This window comes from Erithacus rubecula (assembly GCF_903797595.1).
Source record: "Erithacus rubecula genome assembly, contig: scaffold_273_arrow_ctg1, whole genome shotgun sequence".
NCBI lineage: Eukaryota > Metazoa > Chordata > Aves > Passeriformes > Muscicapidae > Erithacus > Erithacus rubecula.
Window position 1 is genome coordinate 24,790 of NW_027636052.1, and position 16,980 is coordinate 41,769.

At 50.5% G+C, this 16,980-nt stretch overlaps 1 protein-coding gene across 4 annotated transcripts in view; it reads right to left on the minus strand.

Moving 5' to 3' along the window:
* LOC306815885 (nucleotide exchange factor SIL1-like) overlaps positions 1–11,292 on the minus strand; it is a 33,848-nt gene extending 22,556 nt beyond the window's left edge. Inside the window, exons 1-3 of one of the 4 annotated variants that reach the window (XR_013777511.1) lie at positions 11,266–11,292; positions 8,716–8,793; positions 7,242–7,387 (exon numbers count right to left, since the gene is read on the minus strand). Coding sequence is in view for 1 of the 4 variants with exons in the window: in XM_079332397.1 (XP_079188523.1) it covers positions 10,906–10,907 (2 nt within the window). In the remaining 3 variants the exon portion in view is untranslated. The other 3 variants (XR_013777512.1, XR_013777510.1, XM_079332397.1) reach the window with 3 other exon arrangements.
* Positions 11,293–16,980: the final 5,688 nt, after the last annotated feature.

Genomic DNA, 16,980 nt, shown 5'->3' on the forward strand with positions numbered 1-16,980 from the left:
CCTGACCTCCCCACTGTGCTCCAGGTGTGCTCCAGGTGTGCCTGCCTGCCCTGGCACGTGCTTGTTCATCCCAGGCCAAGGAGCAGGGAGCCAGCCCAGGCACCTGTGATGCCATGATGATTTTTTGCCTTTTCTTTTATATATCTTTTATGTATTCTCAGTGGCCTTAACATGCATACTTGTAATTCCTTAAGTCTGATAATTTAGCATAAACCTGGCATTCTGTTAGGCCAGAAAACCAAACATCCTAAAGGCCTTGCAAGCTGGAAAGCCCTACGCTGTCCTGAGAAACCAAGGTCCTCTAAAATACATCCTGCAAACTAGAATTAAAATTAGGCCCATCTAGACAGGAATACTTGGAAACAGAAAGATATTATACTATTAATTCAAGCCTCTCATTGAGGTATCTTTGTTAAATATGCTAATTTGCAAGGTCTATCAATTGTATATGTGATTTACCATGTGTGTGCATTTTGGGGCATTCCACTTTGGTGAAGTGCTGCACCATAAAGATCCTTATTAAATACCCAGATAAAAACCCTTTATCCTCTAATGTGTCTGGCTCTTAATTTTAAAACCAAGGAAAAGGCATCACTTGGGCACCCCAGCAGCAACACCCACAGCTCCAGGGTGATCTCCCAGGAACACCCCCTGCAGCACACATCATTCTGTCTCATCAGGCACTCAGCCCTGCTTTGGTGGAGATTTACAGAGAGGTTTTTTTTCTCTTGGAAGCAATAATAGATGGACAGCAGGAAAGGGAAGAAATTAATGAACAAGTAATCATTCCCAAAGTTGCAAATAGGAGCGATTCCTCACTCTGAGACAACCCTGGAAAACAAGATTAAAATGCTTAGGGGACATATTCTGAAAACTGCAGGTAATAGAACAGATAAAATGTATTTACACTATCTCACAAGGGACATGTACTTTTTATTCTGCTGAGGAATGGAATATTCTGCTCCTCATTGCAGAGCTAAAAGGGTGTCCTAAAAAAAGGAACTTAACAAAGCGTTTTTAATGGCAGCTGGGGCTGGTTCCAGAACACAGGCTCTCCTCTGCCCACAGAACCACAACCAGCACCTGCAGACACACCCAGCACACAAACATCATTAATAATCCAGCAAACAGCACCATTATCAGCCAGCAGAAGGGAGGCTGGGGTGGCAGGGGGGCCAAAGCTACACTCCCTGTGCTGATGTTTGCCAAGAGGAGGAGGAGGAGGCACATCCTTCTGCCTTCCTCCCCATGGCAGCCCGCAGAGCCAGGGCTGCCAGCAAACAGCCTGTGCCTCCAGTAGCCTCCAGCAGAAACAATTTGTCATGTGTCAGATCAAATCAACTCTTCTGAGGCCACGGTGCTCCCTGAAGCAGACAGCTGCCAAACTCTAGAGCAGGAATCCAAGGAAAGAGAGTGTCCACTGTCAGCCCCCAGTGCTGGGGGAGCCCAGCACAGTTTTTGTGGTGAGACATCAGCAACCCCAGCCAGGCAGCCACCAGCAGCTCCTGCTAGGAGCAAGGATTTGGTGTTTCAATTATCACTCCATGTAGTCCAGAACCTGCACACTCATGCTGTGGCACAGCACCTCGCTGATGCCAGGGAGGCCTGAGGAAGGCTGGTATCTGTCAAGTGTCTGGAATGGCTGCAATGGATTATCACTTGTCTGAGCAAGGGCTTCTTCCCTCCCAGACAGCACATGCTCTCCTGCTACAAGAACTCCCTCAAACTGAACTACAGATTACTATTTTTTCCTTTTAAATAGTCCTAGAGGCTTTTTCTTTTTTTTTTTTTTTTTTTTTTTTGTTCACTCCCAAGCACCACTGCACTTTCCATGATTGGGTTTGTGCCCTTGCCTTGAGGCCCCTTGCAGATCCCGTTTGCTGCACAGTCCTGCAAGAACCACTGAAGCACAGGGCCTGGGCATGTCCCTGTCTGTGATCCTGCTGGGCACAACAAACCCCTAAAACTGCTGTGGGCTGTATATCATGCCAGCAGTACTGTGAGGATCCCAAATTGCTCACCTGCTCCTGCAAAGACCAGGCTCAAGCACTCCCTGGTCTGCACAGAGGGCACATCCCTCAGCCCAGGGCCCAGCTGCTGCTCCAGATGTTCCAGATGTGGGCTCCATCTCCACCTGAGCCCTGCCATAGCCAGGAAAGCCACTCCTTCTACAGATGAAGAATAATGGCCCCATAAAAGTGAGTCTGCAAGAGTTCCTGGCTGGACAGAGATTAGTTCATGGCAAAGAGAAAGGCAGAAGGTGCAAAGGAAGCACAGGAGAAGTTGGAGGTGTTGCTTCAAGTTACCAGAAAGCAACAGAACCTCATCACTGCCTATCAACAAAAAGAAGTGAACAAATGGGAAATGTGGCAGCCTAAACCAGGGAACAAGGGAAAAACAAGCAATCAGGCACAGGGCATTCCCCTGGCATTAGCAGGGCCAGTACAAACATCAGCTGTGTGGGGCTTTTCCAGTTCATTTAAAGAGTCAGGCACCACTCATCTGGTGCCTGATGACAAGCTATATTTAGACCCCTTTTATCTGTACCAGGACTCCTCTCCAGCCACAGGGACTGGCTCCTGGACCATCCATTGTTCCAGGAGCCTCTCACCCAGCTCAGAACACAAGACTCAGCCAGCCCAGGCACCAGGAGAGCTGTGAAGGACTCCTAGCACTGCTCCAGCAAGGAGCAAACCCAGGCTGTGCCTGGAACACGGGCAGTGTTACACAGAGATCCTGGCAAGGAGGAGGAGGGTACAGACTCCAGTCTGTCATGTACAGAGATGCTTTCCAGGCACTTACAGCTGCACAGACATCAGCAGCCAGGCTCCCACAGAATCCAGCCTTTGCATGCTCCAGTTTCCAGCCAGCACTCTCTGCACTGTGATCCAGCCCAGCTCAGTGGTGGCAAGCAGAGCCAGCTCCAGGCACAGCCCTTGCCCTCAGCCTTTGAAGGCAGGTTAAGCAGAGAAGGCTTTAGGTATCAACCCAGGACATGGCTTGAACTCACATCTCTGAATGGAGACTCTTCCTCTGAAAAATTAATGCTTTTTTTCAGCTCTCTGCCTTTGAGAGAATCAAAGTGCAGTGGGAGTCACACTCACATCAGGTTCCTCAGCAAACTCTGGTTCTGTTCCTGAACAGTGGTCAATTCTCCAGACACCTGCAGGAAACCAAACCTGCCTCAGCCACCCCATCTCAGCCTGCTCCTCAAATCTGAACAAAGGAGCCCATTCACAGCAGCACTGACAAATTTCTTTACCCAGGAACAGGTGTCCAAGTGCCATGCTGTGAGTAAGAGGATGGTTCCCAGAAGCCTCCTATTGACATGGAACACTTCCCCACACACTCTGTACTTGATTACCCCACGCTTGCTGGGAGAAAAGGAACAAAATGCACTGCAGAGCCACTTGCTAATTCCTGATTGGAGTACAAGCATGGCAGAAACACCATTTTCCCCTCCCTTTCCAAGGCTGACATGTGCCATGTCCAGTTGCCAGAGACAGACACCTCACACCCAGCCCTTCTGTTCTGCCACCCTGAGGAGGGCCCATGTGGAGGAGCCATCACACACTGGGTACCAACACAGCATTCAAAACTATGTCCAGAACTTGCTGAAGCACTTGGATCACCCACGGCTCCTGCTGGAAGTTTTCCACAGTGTAACAGTTTATTCTGTGGGCAGGAAGAGAGCAAGAAAATTAATTAAGGCAAAGTCAGAAGCAAATACTCCTCCTGAAGTGAGTTAACTACACTAAAGCAGAGTTGTGAGCAGGCCAAGTCCATTTTAAGGGCTATACATTTTCTCTTCCACAGTCTTGAAAAGGAAAATGAAGAGACTTTGTTCTGTATGCATATTGTCCACCATTTGTTATTGTCTGTCTATTGATGCTTACTTGAAAAACAAAATTTAATTAAACCCCACAGTACTGCATAGCCTGCCTTTGAAATATGCCTGCATTAGTGGATCATTACAGTAAATGAAATACAGCTTCATATTGGATTTTTCAAATAATGGCCTAAAACTGTTACAAATTAAATAATACTCCTGCAGAGGGAAATTAAGAGACAGCGTTTTTAGCAAGGGCAAAGAGATGTTTACAGATGAAGTCTGAAATGAGACATGGAGGCAATGAGGCAGAGAGGTGCCACAGGGCTCCTCCAGACCTGGTTGGGAGGGTTCTGTGTAGAAATTAGACAAGGAAAGAGTGTGCCATGGCCAGGCACATGGAAAGGGCAGTGTCCCCAATGTCCCAAGAATGCCAGCATGACCAGAGTTTTGGGGTGTGCTGGCACAACCTAGAGACAGGTGTTTGTGCATGGGGGAGAGCTCACTGCAGCCTTTGCATGTCCTTTGCAAACCTGGCCAAAGCAGCAGCAGCCATGGAAGTGAAGCCTCGTAACCACTGGAAGCACTGAAAGCCTGGACACCCAGTGGCCAAGGAAAGGGATGCAGGAAGGTGCTGTTATGACAGGATGAGAAACAGGAAAAAGGAGAAAAGCAACAGGAGCTTTGTTATCTCGGGGTAAGTAAAAGCACAAGTGGGTCAGTGAGTCAGAGTTGGGCACAACAGCAATGCCTGATGTGGAGCACAGCAAAGTAAGTGAATATTGCATGAGCCTCACAGCTCTGGCTCCAAGAGATCTTCTCCTTAATAGCACCTGGGCTGATGCCAAGTGCTCTTTGACGATTTATTTACTCCAAGAAATCATTTTCCCTAAATAGGAGGAGCCCGTTAGTGCATCCTCCTTCACGTGAGCCTGGAGAAGGCTGAACCTGCAGCTCCTGGGGCCTCATCTCCATGGTGATGCACCAACACACACACACACTACTCCTGCAAGAAGGCAAACTTCCCCAAAGGAGAGGCTGAACATCCCCAAGGGAAAGGCAGAACCTCCCCAAAGCAGAGGCTGAACATCCCCAAGGGAGAGGCTGAACATCCCCAAGGGAGAGGCAGAGCTGTCTCCTGACAGCCCTGGCACAAAGTCTGCTGCAGGTGTTGGCAGGCAGGGCTTTCCTGAGCAGCAGAGCACATCAGCCTAGGAGCAGCTGGAAACAAAGAAAACCTTGCAAGGGCACCTCTGGATCCATTTTATAGGAAAACAGCAGATTTCCAGCTGCTTCCCATGCCAGGAAGCAGCGACTGAGAGACAAGTTCCTGTAGTTCTCATCAGCTTGTGAATCAATTATTTATAGGAAGAAGGTTCAGCATAGAATCATGGAAAGCTGTCAACTTGCAGCCCACGCAGAGCTTGCTGCTCTGTGAACCAGGGACTCCTCACCCCTGCATGGCACAGGACTAAAATCAGCAGCTGTGGCACGAGGGGATCCATCACACCACAGCAACACGAGCACTGGGACCCCAAGGCACTAACAGCACACAGCAACAACCACAGGGATCCAGGCAATGCAGCCCAGGATGCTTCCTAAAGGAAAAATCTGGTGGTAAAAGGGCACTGGGAGTCATGTGAAAGAGCACTGGGAGTGATGTAACAGAGCTGGCACGTGGAGCAGTTGGGGAAGGAGACTCTGACAAGGCTCTGTGGGGCCAGACTATCGAAGGCAAAACAAGCACAGCACTCAGGCACCAGCCCATTGCTCTCCTACCCCCACACCAAAGCCTCTGTAGGGATCCACAACACCTAGCCCCTCATCTGCACACCCCCAAATCTCTCCCATCAGGAGATTCTGGCTCTGTGCTTCTCAGGCTGGGGCAAAGCCTCCCCTGACACTTAAGAGCAGCACAAGCATCTTGCACAGAGATTGCTGAGAGGGGGGAGCAATCTGTGCCACAAGCTCCAGGCAGTGGGAGCATGCCAAGAGCAGGGCAGGCAGAGGTTAAAAACGAGCAGGCTTCACACTCCCAGGCATTGCAGGAAAGGTGCTCATCCCCAGCTCTCCAGCACTCCTGAGAACACAGCCAGGATGAGCTCTGAGCATTTCAAACACACCAGAGTGCTACTCCTCGTTTGCTGGAGCAAATAAAGGGACTGGGATGTCCCAAAGGGAGGAGGGGGAGCAGCACAGGCACCCCTGGAAGTGCCCTGCTTCTGCAGTTCAAGGTTAAACACTTGCACTCATTCCTGAATCTGCCTCTCTCTAAAGCTGCACCAGGTAATTAGAATCATTATAACTATTATTAGACCATTATATTATTATAGCATTTTTGCTACACTTGACATCTGTTGGCTGATAGATTTAACTGGTACATAAGAAATAACTGTGCAGAGATTTCTTGCAAATGAGCAGCAACAGGGAAGACATTAAAGCATTCTGCATTCAAAAAGTTAATTTTATGGAAGTACGCTCAAAATAAAAATTCCAAAATTAAGTTAAACCTTTAAAACCTCTCATTCAAGGAATTATTTAGGCTTAAAGTAGGCAACCATTACAAGATCCTGACTTTATTTAGATCTCTAAAGGCATATATGTAGCTTGGTATCTCCTTCAGATGAACATATACATCTTCTTCCCATCTGCTCCAGAGATTTCTAAATCATCCTTCCATCTTCCTTTCCCTCTCTCTGCAGCAGGCACTTGAATTATTTGGGCAGAGTCTGACTGCACAGGGAACCAGTATAATCAGGGCTCTTACAACCTGCTGTCTGCAAATCCTATAGAATTATCAGCAAACACACATCTAGAATAAAATACAGCTTCCTGCAGCCCATGAAGCCCAAAGGGCTTTGCAAACTAGACTTGGGATGCAATTTATCCACCAGTGAGATTCAGCTGTAATCCAGAGTGGAACACAACCTTTCCATCCATATTTAACTACAGCACACAGGGCCCTGGACAGCAGCAAGGAAGAATCCAACAGAAGCCATAGGAATGTTTTAGGGAGACTGAGTTTTTCCCCTGGAACTGAAATTAGGTCAGGGCACCTGCAGAGTTGGACTCAGTGATGCTTGTGGGTGCCTTCCAACTCGGAATATTCCATGATTCTGTGACTCTACCATCAGCCATGGACCAGTACAGGAGAACAAGGAGGGCCCAGAGTCTCCATGCTGTTGATGGTGCCCCTGAAGCACAGCTGGAGTGAACAGCTGGGTACCACAAGTTACCAGCCTGGGGAAGAGCAAGACATGAACACCACAGGGGAATCCTGTGTTGCCCTTAAATTTGGTTGGGCTCAAATTTCACCCCACAGTTACACCCATGTGCAAACACAAATGGAAAGCAGGTGGAGGACTTCCATTCTTAAACTTCAGGCAGCTGAGCCCAGCAGCTCAGTACTCACAGAACTCAGGGAAGGCAGAGCTGGTCCTGCTTGGGCAGTGAAATCTGTTTCAGCTCAAATAATTCCTCTTCCTGAAGCATCACTGAGGTGACAGCAGAGCCCTGGTGCAGTGAGGCATCCTGCAACCACTCCCACTGTGACACACACTAGTTAGGAATAAAAATGAGTGTCATTAATTTCTCCAGAGCAAGTAGTTTTATCTTGTCCAGAGGAGCAACCACACAAGGAACTTGGAATTGCTTGAGGAGAAAAATGTGTTTTTGCTACCTTTGTCACATGCAGACATGCTCAGCTCTCACTGAGGAGAGACTTATGGAGAAACAAAGGGGAGCAGGAGGTGCAGGACACAACTTCCCCCATGCACAGCCCACTGCTGTGGCAGCTCTGAGTGGGAAGCAGGCTGAGGATTGCCAGAGCTGTTTCAGTGCCAGCCCCAGCAAGAAGCCTCAGGTAAATGAAGTTCATGAAAGCTCTTAAATGACCTAAGTCTTCAGAAGGAGAGCACAATCCCCCACTACAGAGACCTGCCCATCACACCTCTGACCAGCACAGAGCAGCTTTTCTCTCTATCCATCTGATGCTTTCAAAAGCCAGAGGAGCTGGGGCTGGGTAAGCTCACCTTAATGAGGCCCAGTGCTCATTATTAACTAAGAAAAAAAAGACCAACCAAAGCAACTCCACCCCAAGCACCTGAGGGGTGGCATCAGCAATTCCCTGTCACCACAGGAGCAATCCCTGTGTATGGGCCCTGGGAGCTCAGCCCAAGTCTGCTTCTGTTCATCCTTTCCATTAATGGTTTGAACAACCAAAGAGAAGGCACTTTTATAAAACCTGAAAGGATGTCCAGGAGTTAAGAGCTGGAAGCACTCTGGAGGTCATGATCAGAATTGATAAACAGAAGAAAAGTTCCCAAAACACCCACAAATCAATAGAAAGAAAATCAAGGAAAACAATGCAAAGAAATGCACTTGGAAACAGCACAAACAGAGATCAAGCACACAAACAGTCCAGGGGAAAACTCTCCAGACAGAGGGAACCTGGGGAAAACTGGGGACCAAACTAAATGTGCCAGCACTGTGTAAGATCCAGAACATAAAATACCCAGTTCTGGGCTCTGTGCTGGGTGTCACCTCTGAGTCCCAGACTAACCAGAGGGTTTGGGCAGCCAGCAGAGCAGTCAGCAGTACAGAACATGCTGCCCCACAGCAGCTGGGGAGGGGTTTCTCCATCCCTGCTGCCTCCAGGGCTGGAACCAGCTCCCAGGTTTTAACAACCTGCCATGGGGCTCCCTGTTCTATGAAGGCAAGAGACAAACTGGCTGCTCAGTTTGCTGCACGGGCAAGTTAGATGAGCTCAGGCTCTCTGAGGACATTTCATCATCTTGGGATTCCATCAAGGCCCAGAGGGAGCTGGGTCCTGTCCAGATGTGCACCACCATCCACCACTGCCCAGCCTGGAGCTGAGGATCTCTCACCTGGCTCAGAACAGGGCTATAGACAAGGAGGCTGTTCCAGCCCTGAATTTCATTTTGGCATCCTCCATCTGGCTATTCCTACAGCAGTGACAAAGGCAAATGAACTAATTCCCCTCCCCAAAATACAAGAGAGCTTCTCATCCTGCTGAGGGGCACCCACACAACCACAGACCCAGCACCACTGTGACCATTTCCATTATCCCTCACTAAGGAAGTCATCAGGCTCCATTTGCAGCTCAGAAGCCAGCAGGGAATAGGATGCTGCCCTGTGGAAAGCCATGGCTGCCCAGTTTTCCTCCTCTCCACCTATCCCACAGGGTTCCACCGACCTCTGCAACTCTCTGAAGCCCACAAGGGCCATCACCCAGCCCTGCCTACCCCAGACACCTCAATTTGAGTTGTTGAAAGCCACTGAAGCCATTGCCACAAGGTGTTACAAAGCAGGTGACACCAGAGCACAGCTGCACCAAGCCCAACCAGCAGCTTGGCAGAAATCCAGCAAGGGGGCCAAAGCTACAAATCTCATGCAAAAGCAGGGCCTAGCTCTCAGGAGCATTTGAGATTTCCCACAGACTAGGAGGGATTTGGGGTTTTGCTGAGCTGCCTCATGAACCGCAGCCAGAATGGATTTGACAAAGCCTCGGTGAGCAGGAGCCTTTTCCCTTGGCAGGGCTGCTTCCCAGAGATCCCCAGCCTTGTGTCACTTCCCACTGCAGGTGCTAAGAATATCTGCCTGTTCATAAAAAAAGTAGCAACCAGCTATTGAGAACGTATCAACAAAGCTCTCAACAAATCTTAATTAAAGCTGATTCACCTCCCTCACGAGCAGAGCGTGGTTTCTCAGAACGCTGACTGGAAGAGCTGAGGTGGGTTAGAAAAGCCATGGAGGGAGTCAGTAGCACAGAGGATTAGCACACAGAGAGGATGACTATTATCCCTAAATTTATCCCAATAATCCAACACCTCACAAATTCTCAAGGTATGGATGCTGCTTTCAACCCCACCTGTCAAGCAGAAGCAGACAGGTTTGGGGATGCTGGAGTTTACCATGTGTTTTATTGCTCAGGCTAAAGGAATTCTGATGTAAAAATGAAGGAGGTGGTGACAGTAGCACCAGTCCTGCTCTTGTGCTGCTTCAGGACACTGAAAGGACAAGACTGGTTTCAAAGGCTGTTCTGACAGTTCACCAGGAATTGTTTCCAGCTGATTTCTTCCAAAGAATTGTATTTGTATCCCTTCAATATACTAAGTACACGGTCACACAGACAGCAGCCTCCAGGAACTCACAACACTGCTCTCTCACCTCTGGTAGCTGGACTCCTACACTGTAGTTTCTGGGACAATATTTTGGATACTTCCACCATAGAAATGCCCTAGAGGCTGCTGGAAAACAAAGTGGACCAGACTGGATCATTTTAAGGCAGAAAAGAGAGAAAAAGAGACGTCCATCCCTTAACAATGCTACTCCCAGAGAACAAATGAATTCGAACAATCACAGAACACTGCGGCAGCACGCTCGGTAAATGACAGGGTGTGTCATCGTCTTGGAACATCCTCTGGAGACTTATCTGCACTTAAAAGGTTCCTGCTGGGCTGTGCACGGAGCAGCCTCTTGCACAGACAGCTCCACCACAGAAATGCCCCTGCAGATTATCCTCCTTTGGCAGGCAAACTGAGCAGCACCGGTGCAGGCAGCTCTGCCTCTGCACCGCACTAGGACTGGGTTAGTTCCAGCAGAAAAACACTGCAGAATAAGTAACTTGGCCCTAAGAAATTGTGTCTGCACAACTTGGTGTCGACTCTGACCCTGCTGAAGGTGGGCGGCATCAGAGCTCTGCCAAAGATCTCTCCTAATGCGAGTGTTAGCCAACCACTGCGCTTAAGCATTTTAAGGCAACATTCCAAAGTGTTTATATACAAAAGCCCCTTTGCTCAGCGTTCCCTTCCTAGCCTTGTGCAACGCATCGTTTTACCAGTTCTCCAGTCAGAGCACCATATGCAGCCTTGTACCGAAACAATTAAACCAGCTTTAAAATTCAGACCTCGTGTTACAGAGCACACTCATTTTAATATCCCAGAGTTACTCCAGCATGTTTTTATTCCACAGCAGCCTGGGCACACATCAGCCCAGAGGTCGCCCAGCCTCGTGCTGCAGGCAGGACCAAACTGCGCCCTTTGGAGGAAACTTACATGTAAATATTTATGTTTAAAACGCGTCGGTGTAAGGGATCCCTGTCCTATGCGAAGCACCCGTCACAGGCCCGCGTTTGCGGTCCCTGCTGCAACACTCCGGCAGGGACCGGTCCTGCCAGCCCTGTCCTAACGGCCCGGCCGCTCTGAGGGGAACCGGGCCTGCGGGCCGCCCCAGCCCGGCCAGGCCTCACCGCCGGCTCCGCTGGCACAGGGCAGCGCAGGGAAGACAGCGGCCGGTGCCCACAGGGCCGGGAGCAGCACTGCGTCCCGGACCGCGGGTGCCTGGCCCGGAGCTCCGGTCCGGCCCTCACGGGGCGCCAGCACCGCCCCCCCTGCGACCCCCCCACCCCGACTCACCGCTCCGCACTGCGCACGCTCTGCCCGCCCCCGGCCCCGCCCCGGCCAATCAGCGCCCTCCTTGGCCCTGCTCCTGCCCTTGGCCCCGCCCCGCTCAGCAGCACAGCCCCTTGGCCACACCCCCGGCCCGGCCGTTCGGTCACACCGCCCTTGGCTCCGCCCCCTGGCCCTGGCCCCTCCCGTGCCCTATGAGGCGGCGGCACTGGCCCGGCTCGGCCGTGAGCTGGCTGGGTTTGCCTTTGTTCCTTTGACCCGGCCTGATATGAGCCGTGTCTCTTGTCCCGGGTCGGGCCCCGGCCTCGCTGGGCGGACAGGAGCCTCCCTGGCTGTAGGAACGGGCTGTCCCGGGCAGCAGCCCCAGCCTGGAGCATCGCTCCCTCAGGAAAGCACTGACGGGACTGCCCGGCTGAGGGCACCTCTCTGCATCGTGTTAGGACAAATTCTGGAGAATTTTCTCCATGGAAAGGGTGGTCAGGCACTGGAACTGCCCAGGGAGGTTTGGGTCCCCATCCCTGAATGTGTCCAAGGAATTCCTGGATGTGGCACTCAGTGCTCTGGGCGACAAGGTGGGGATATCTGGGATGGGTCCTGGGGATCAGGAGGGAATATTCACAATGATCTGGAGATGTGGCTTTACACATCATATCATCCCTGCCACAGGCTACTTCACCACCTCGTTTATTTTTCACAGGTTTTGAGGAAAGTAGTGAGGTTTCAGGTAGGTACAAGGGTGTAAATTCTCAGCCTTGGCACCCCTGGCTGATGCTGAAATGAGGTGAGAAAGTCAGAGAAGGCACAGGGAGCTCACTGTTCCCCTCACCTCATTCACTCAAAGCCCTCTGCTGATTAAAATCATACCAAAGCATTTCCCACCCCTCTCCGACTGTGATTGTGTGATGGCATTGCAGAAACGATGGAAAATCGACAGCCACGAGCTGAGCAAGGGCTGGGCTGTGGCTGAGGAACAGGCCATGGGATCCACTGCACAGCAGCCAAAACCAACCTGCCAGCCCCAAAATTAAACCTGCAATGCTTAATTATCCAGTGAAAGATGCTCAGCGACATCAGGGGACCTGTCCCTGGGCCACTGTCCCCACGGCTCTGCTCACCCATGCTGTGTTTCACTGCTGGCACCCACAGAGATCCTGGAGGCAGGAGATTGACTGTAAGCAAATCTCAGCTCCCCTTGCCAGTAATTGAATATTTTCAGTCTTTCCAGGTTGGTTGTAAACATCTCAAAAACATAATCTGGAATCAAATCCCTCAAAGCCTGTCAGGAGTGCACCAGAGCTTTATTGATGCTTATGATTTTTGTTGGGGTTTATGGTTTCTCAGGCAGCTACATGATTGCTGCCTGGGTTTAATGCTGGCTGTTAGATAGGTGAAAGCACTGCTGTACTCCAGCCTCCTCCTTCTCCTTTTGGGCTCCACACACCAGGCAGGACTGGCTACTTGCAGCCCAGGAGCCAAGTGTCAGCTGGGGGCACTAAGAAGAGGATTTTCTCCCTGCTTGTCTCAGGGCACAGCAGCCACCAGGCAGTTTGGGAAGCTTCACTGAGATGCTCAGTCCATCCAGAGAGGAGCACTGCTGCATCCCTGGACAATCCCAACCAAATCCCACATCTGAAACCATATCAAAGAGATAAGAAAATAAACTCTGCATGTATTACCTTCTGCATCTCAAGTTCCTCTGGTCTGATGGGGTGGAGGTTTTTTCCAAAGGTATTAGAGAAGATGGGTGTGAGAGAGTAATTTGGGACTGGGAGTAATTTTTCATCAGTATACTTAAAGACAATCACAGCACTAGGAGGGAGGCCTAATTGTGGAGTTGTGTAATTAGTTTTTATGTCACTGCAATTATTCTGTTGGCTACATATAAAGAACATGGGAAAATGCAGCACTTAATTTTAAATCAAGACTTGATTCTCTTTTAGTAGGTAATTGATGTTGATCACATCACTTAGCAGCGACTATAAAATGTGCTATTTAGATTGTAAAAGGATGGATAGGTAATTGATGAATTGGTGGGAGGCAGCAGGAATCCTTCAGCTGGCTCTGTTTGCAGCTGCTCCTGGGCTTCCTTAGTGCCCAGGGTGTTAATGAGCACAGAGACCCTGTCCTGGTCCCACAGCTGTCCTGCACTCCTGGTTAAAACGCTTCCTTTAAGGAATTCAGATTTTCCTCATGGAATTGATCCCTCCTGGTTAAACCCCCTCTTTTAAGGAATTCAGATTTTCCTCATGGAATTAATCCCTCCTGGTTAAACCCCTTCCTTTAAGGAATTCAGATTTTCCTCATGGAATTGATCCCTCCTGGTTAAACCCCTTCCTTTGAGGAATTCAGATTTTCTTCAGGAAAAGGTGTGTGGGTTTGTGCCCAGGACTTCTACATGTTCATCTGGAAGCCACCAGGCTCCTCTCCTCAAGGCTGTTTGGCTTCTCCAGCAGCTCAGCCTTGGCAACATGTCACATGTCACAAATGAAATTACTTGACTGGTGCTAAACACCCCCAGAGGCATAATTGGACATAAAAGTTCAAAAGCAAAATTAAGTCACAAGATGTCATTGCTGTGAAGCCTCGCAGTGGTGCCCCTTGACAGTTAACTCTGAGTTTTTAGTGATTTTTTCATACTAAAAGTACCTGCAAGTAGTTTTAGTTGGGGGAATACCAGAGAAAAGCCATGGATGCTGTTTAACACAGCAAGGCAGAGCCATCCAGAGGGTTCAGTTGCCCTTTTCCCTCTGAGGGATGCCACCACCAGAGAGGTGTCTCTCCTGCATACAAGGCAAACTCCACAGGCTGCAGGAGAGTCATGAGGTCACATTTCCAGGTGGCAAGCCCAGGCTTTGCAGTCCACACTTGCAACAAAATAGATGGATTTGTGGCCAGACAAGCCACTGGATAAAGTCCTACCAGGATTTTTAAGTGAAACACTTTTCCTCTCCAGCCTTTCCTTCCCCCCAACCTCTTTTGTGTGCTGTAGCAAAATATGAGATGGAATTTGGGCTCCAGTGGGTGTTGTTGAACAGCCTGCCCTGGCCAGCCTCACTGGTGCCAGAGAGCTGCCCATGGCCACTCTCAGTGCTGACACAATGAAATGTATTTTTACAGCCCAAGATGTGAGTCATGACCCAGCCTGGGTTCAGAGCAGAGGGATTTCACAGTACATGTGACTCCAGAGAGGCCAGAGGCTTGAGATGGGATGGCATCACAGCTGCAGAGTTTCCCCAGTCACTTTAAAATTGCTTTTTCTCACCCATTTTGTGTGCTGGGACACGAAGGCTATTGCAGGACCTGTTCTGCCATGTCAGCCTCTCGGAATTGTGAGGATCAGATGGGTCCAGCTTGCAGCCTCTTATCACCACCAGCACAATCCTGTTTCATTCACTGCCAGAAAAAGACTCATCCAAGGGCTTTTGCCATCAGTCCCTCGGGCACTGGAGCCATGAGTGGGATGTGATGAGCCAGGGGCCATCCCTACTCTGGGAAGGGCTGTGACAAGGGAGGATGCAGCAGGAGGCTCAGGGCTGAGCTGCTGCCCATGTGGCACAGCTGGGGGTCAGCATCCCGCTGGGTGACAGCCCCTGATGGCTCCTCTCCTCTGGGCCACTTCCCCGGGCCAGCTCTGTCCTGGTGGGAGTTCCAGCTGCGGGCAGGAGGGCGGGCAGAGCCTGGGGTGAGCCTGGCCATGCCGGGTGGCTGCAGAGTTCCTCTCGCAGGGTCCCTGGGCTGCCCCCGCTCGCTCCCGCCCGATACTCAGGATTCAATCAGTGATCAATTCCCAGCTCTCCTCCGGAGCCAGGCACAAACGAGGGGAAAGCAGGGAGGAGAATAAAGCCCAAAGGGAGATCACAGAGAAGAGGGGTGTGAAGGGAAACTCAAGTTTTCAGCTGTGACCAGGCAGGGACAGTGACCCCAGGATGCTTTCTAGAAGCTGTCATGCCAAATGACCTGGGCAGGGCCTTTATGGGTGCCCAAGCAGGGATTTGGGTGAACAATAAAGTCACCAGCACAGAGGGCCATGCAGACAGCAAGGGGACAGTTCAATCCCCTGCCTCCTCCCCATGGAACAGACCCTGGTCACAGACACACAGTCCTGCTTATCCCTCAGCAGAGTCAGACTCCCTTGGTCTGGGGCAGTCAGTCCTTCCCAAGGCTCAAGGTTTCAGATCACTGAAAATCCCATGGGCAGAACCCACCTCTGTATCTCTGGCTGCCTCCCCAGGAGCCACATCCTGGCTGCTACCTCCTCTTATCTGTGTTTGGAGCATCTCCACATCACAGCACACATGGGCTCAGGAGCAAGGACAGGGACAATTAATGAAACACCTCTCTAAGGTGGAAACACAGGACCACCCATCTCAGCAGAGTCACACCACTGAAGGACAGGGGATGGTTATGAGCCATTATTCCCTGCACAAACAGGCTTTAAATCATCATCCATCACCAAGACCTAGCTCTGGATGTTCCAAAGGTGTCCAGCAAAGGCTTTGTGGCTCCTTTCTATCATGTGTGACCACAATGCCCATAACCTGGAGATCCTTAGGGAGCCTCCACGCCCACACTCTGCTGCTGCTCTGGGAAGAAATAAGAAATCAGCCCTGTAAAACATAAACATGACCAAAGGTGCTGCTTTAGGGTCTCAGTTCCATCTCTCTGGGGTGTGATCATGAGGGCAGGGCTCCCCAGCTGCCCCACCCTCCTGGCATGGCACAGGAATTGGGATGTTATGGAGCAGCAGTGCAGTAATTGAAAGCCTTTTTCCTTCTGGAAGCCCTTCAGGCTGCCAGTCTCAGCTGAGCTTCCACTTGCCAACACTTTTTCATTTTTTCTGTTTCATCTCAACTTTCCATTGGGTTCCTCATCCATCTGAGCTGCAATGATAAATATGGAAATAAAGAGGCATTTACACCCTCTCTCCTGGGTTGGTTTTGTGTACAAACAAGCTGTGCTCACAGCATCCTCCTCTCCACAGTGCTGGTTGAGGAGCAGCAGGGTGTGCCCAGCACTCAGCGGGGAGAAGGCTTTGGGGAAAATGAGTGCCAGCCACATCCCTGGGTCACTGTGGGGAGAAAACTGCAGCAAAAAGGATGGGGCAAGCAAGGCCCACAGGGACTTGTGTAAAGGACTAGAAGGGAAAGAGCAACAGCTGAAGAGATGGATGTGTGAAGTATGAAGAAAGGTTCTAATTTGCACAGAATCTCTTAATCCATTAATCACAGGGACATTTGTGTATGAAAACCTCCCTCTTGTTTAATACTATCTCAGGTTTGTCCAAGAAGGTAATGGCTGTTTGGCAGGGGAGTGGGAGGGGTGAGGTGGGACAGGCTGAAGCCATGGGCTTGTTTCCAGGGAGAGAAGATCAGCCCTTAGTGTGGAGCCAGCACAGGAATGAGCAGTGATGGAAAGCACTGGACATGGCAGCCCAGGAGTCACAGTGGCACTGGGGACACTGGTTTCATGAAGGAGAATGCCCCAGTGCCTCTTGGCTCTTTGGAGGTTGCCTTCAAAGGCTGGACAAACCTGCCTGGGTGCCTGGAACAGAGAGTTTGGGGGTTTAAGAGCAGATTAACATCTTCCCCTCCACCACAGTCCCCTCCTCTCCATTCACACTGCTGCAGTGTTCCTGCCCTTGCCCTGAAGAGCTGAGGGAGTGTGAGGATCACCCTGGAGGCAGAGGGAAGCTCTGGCAGCATAACATGGACTGATCCATCC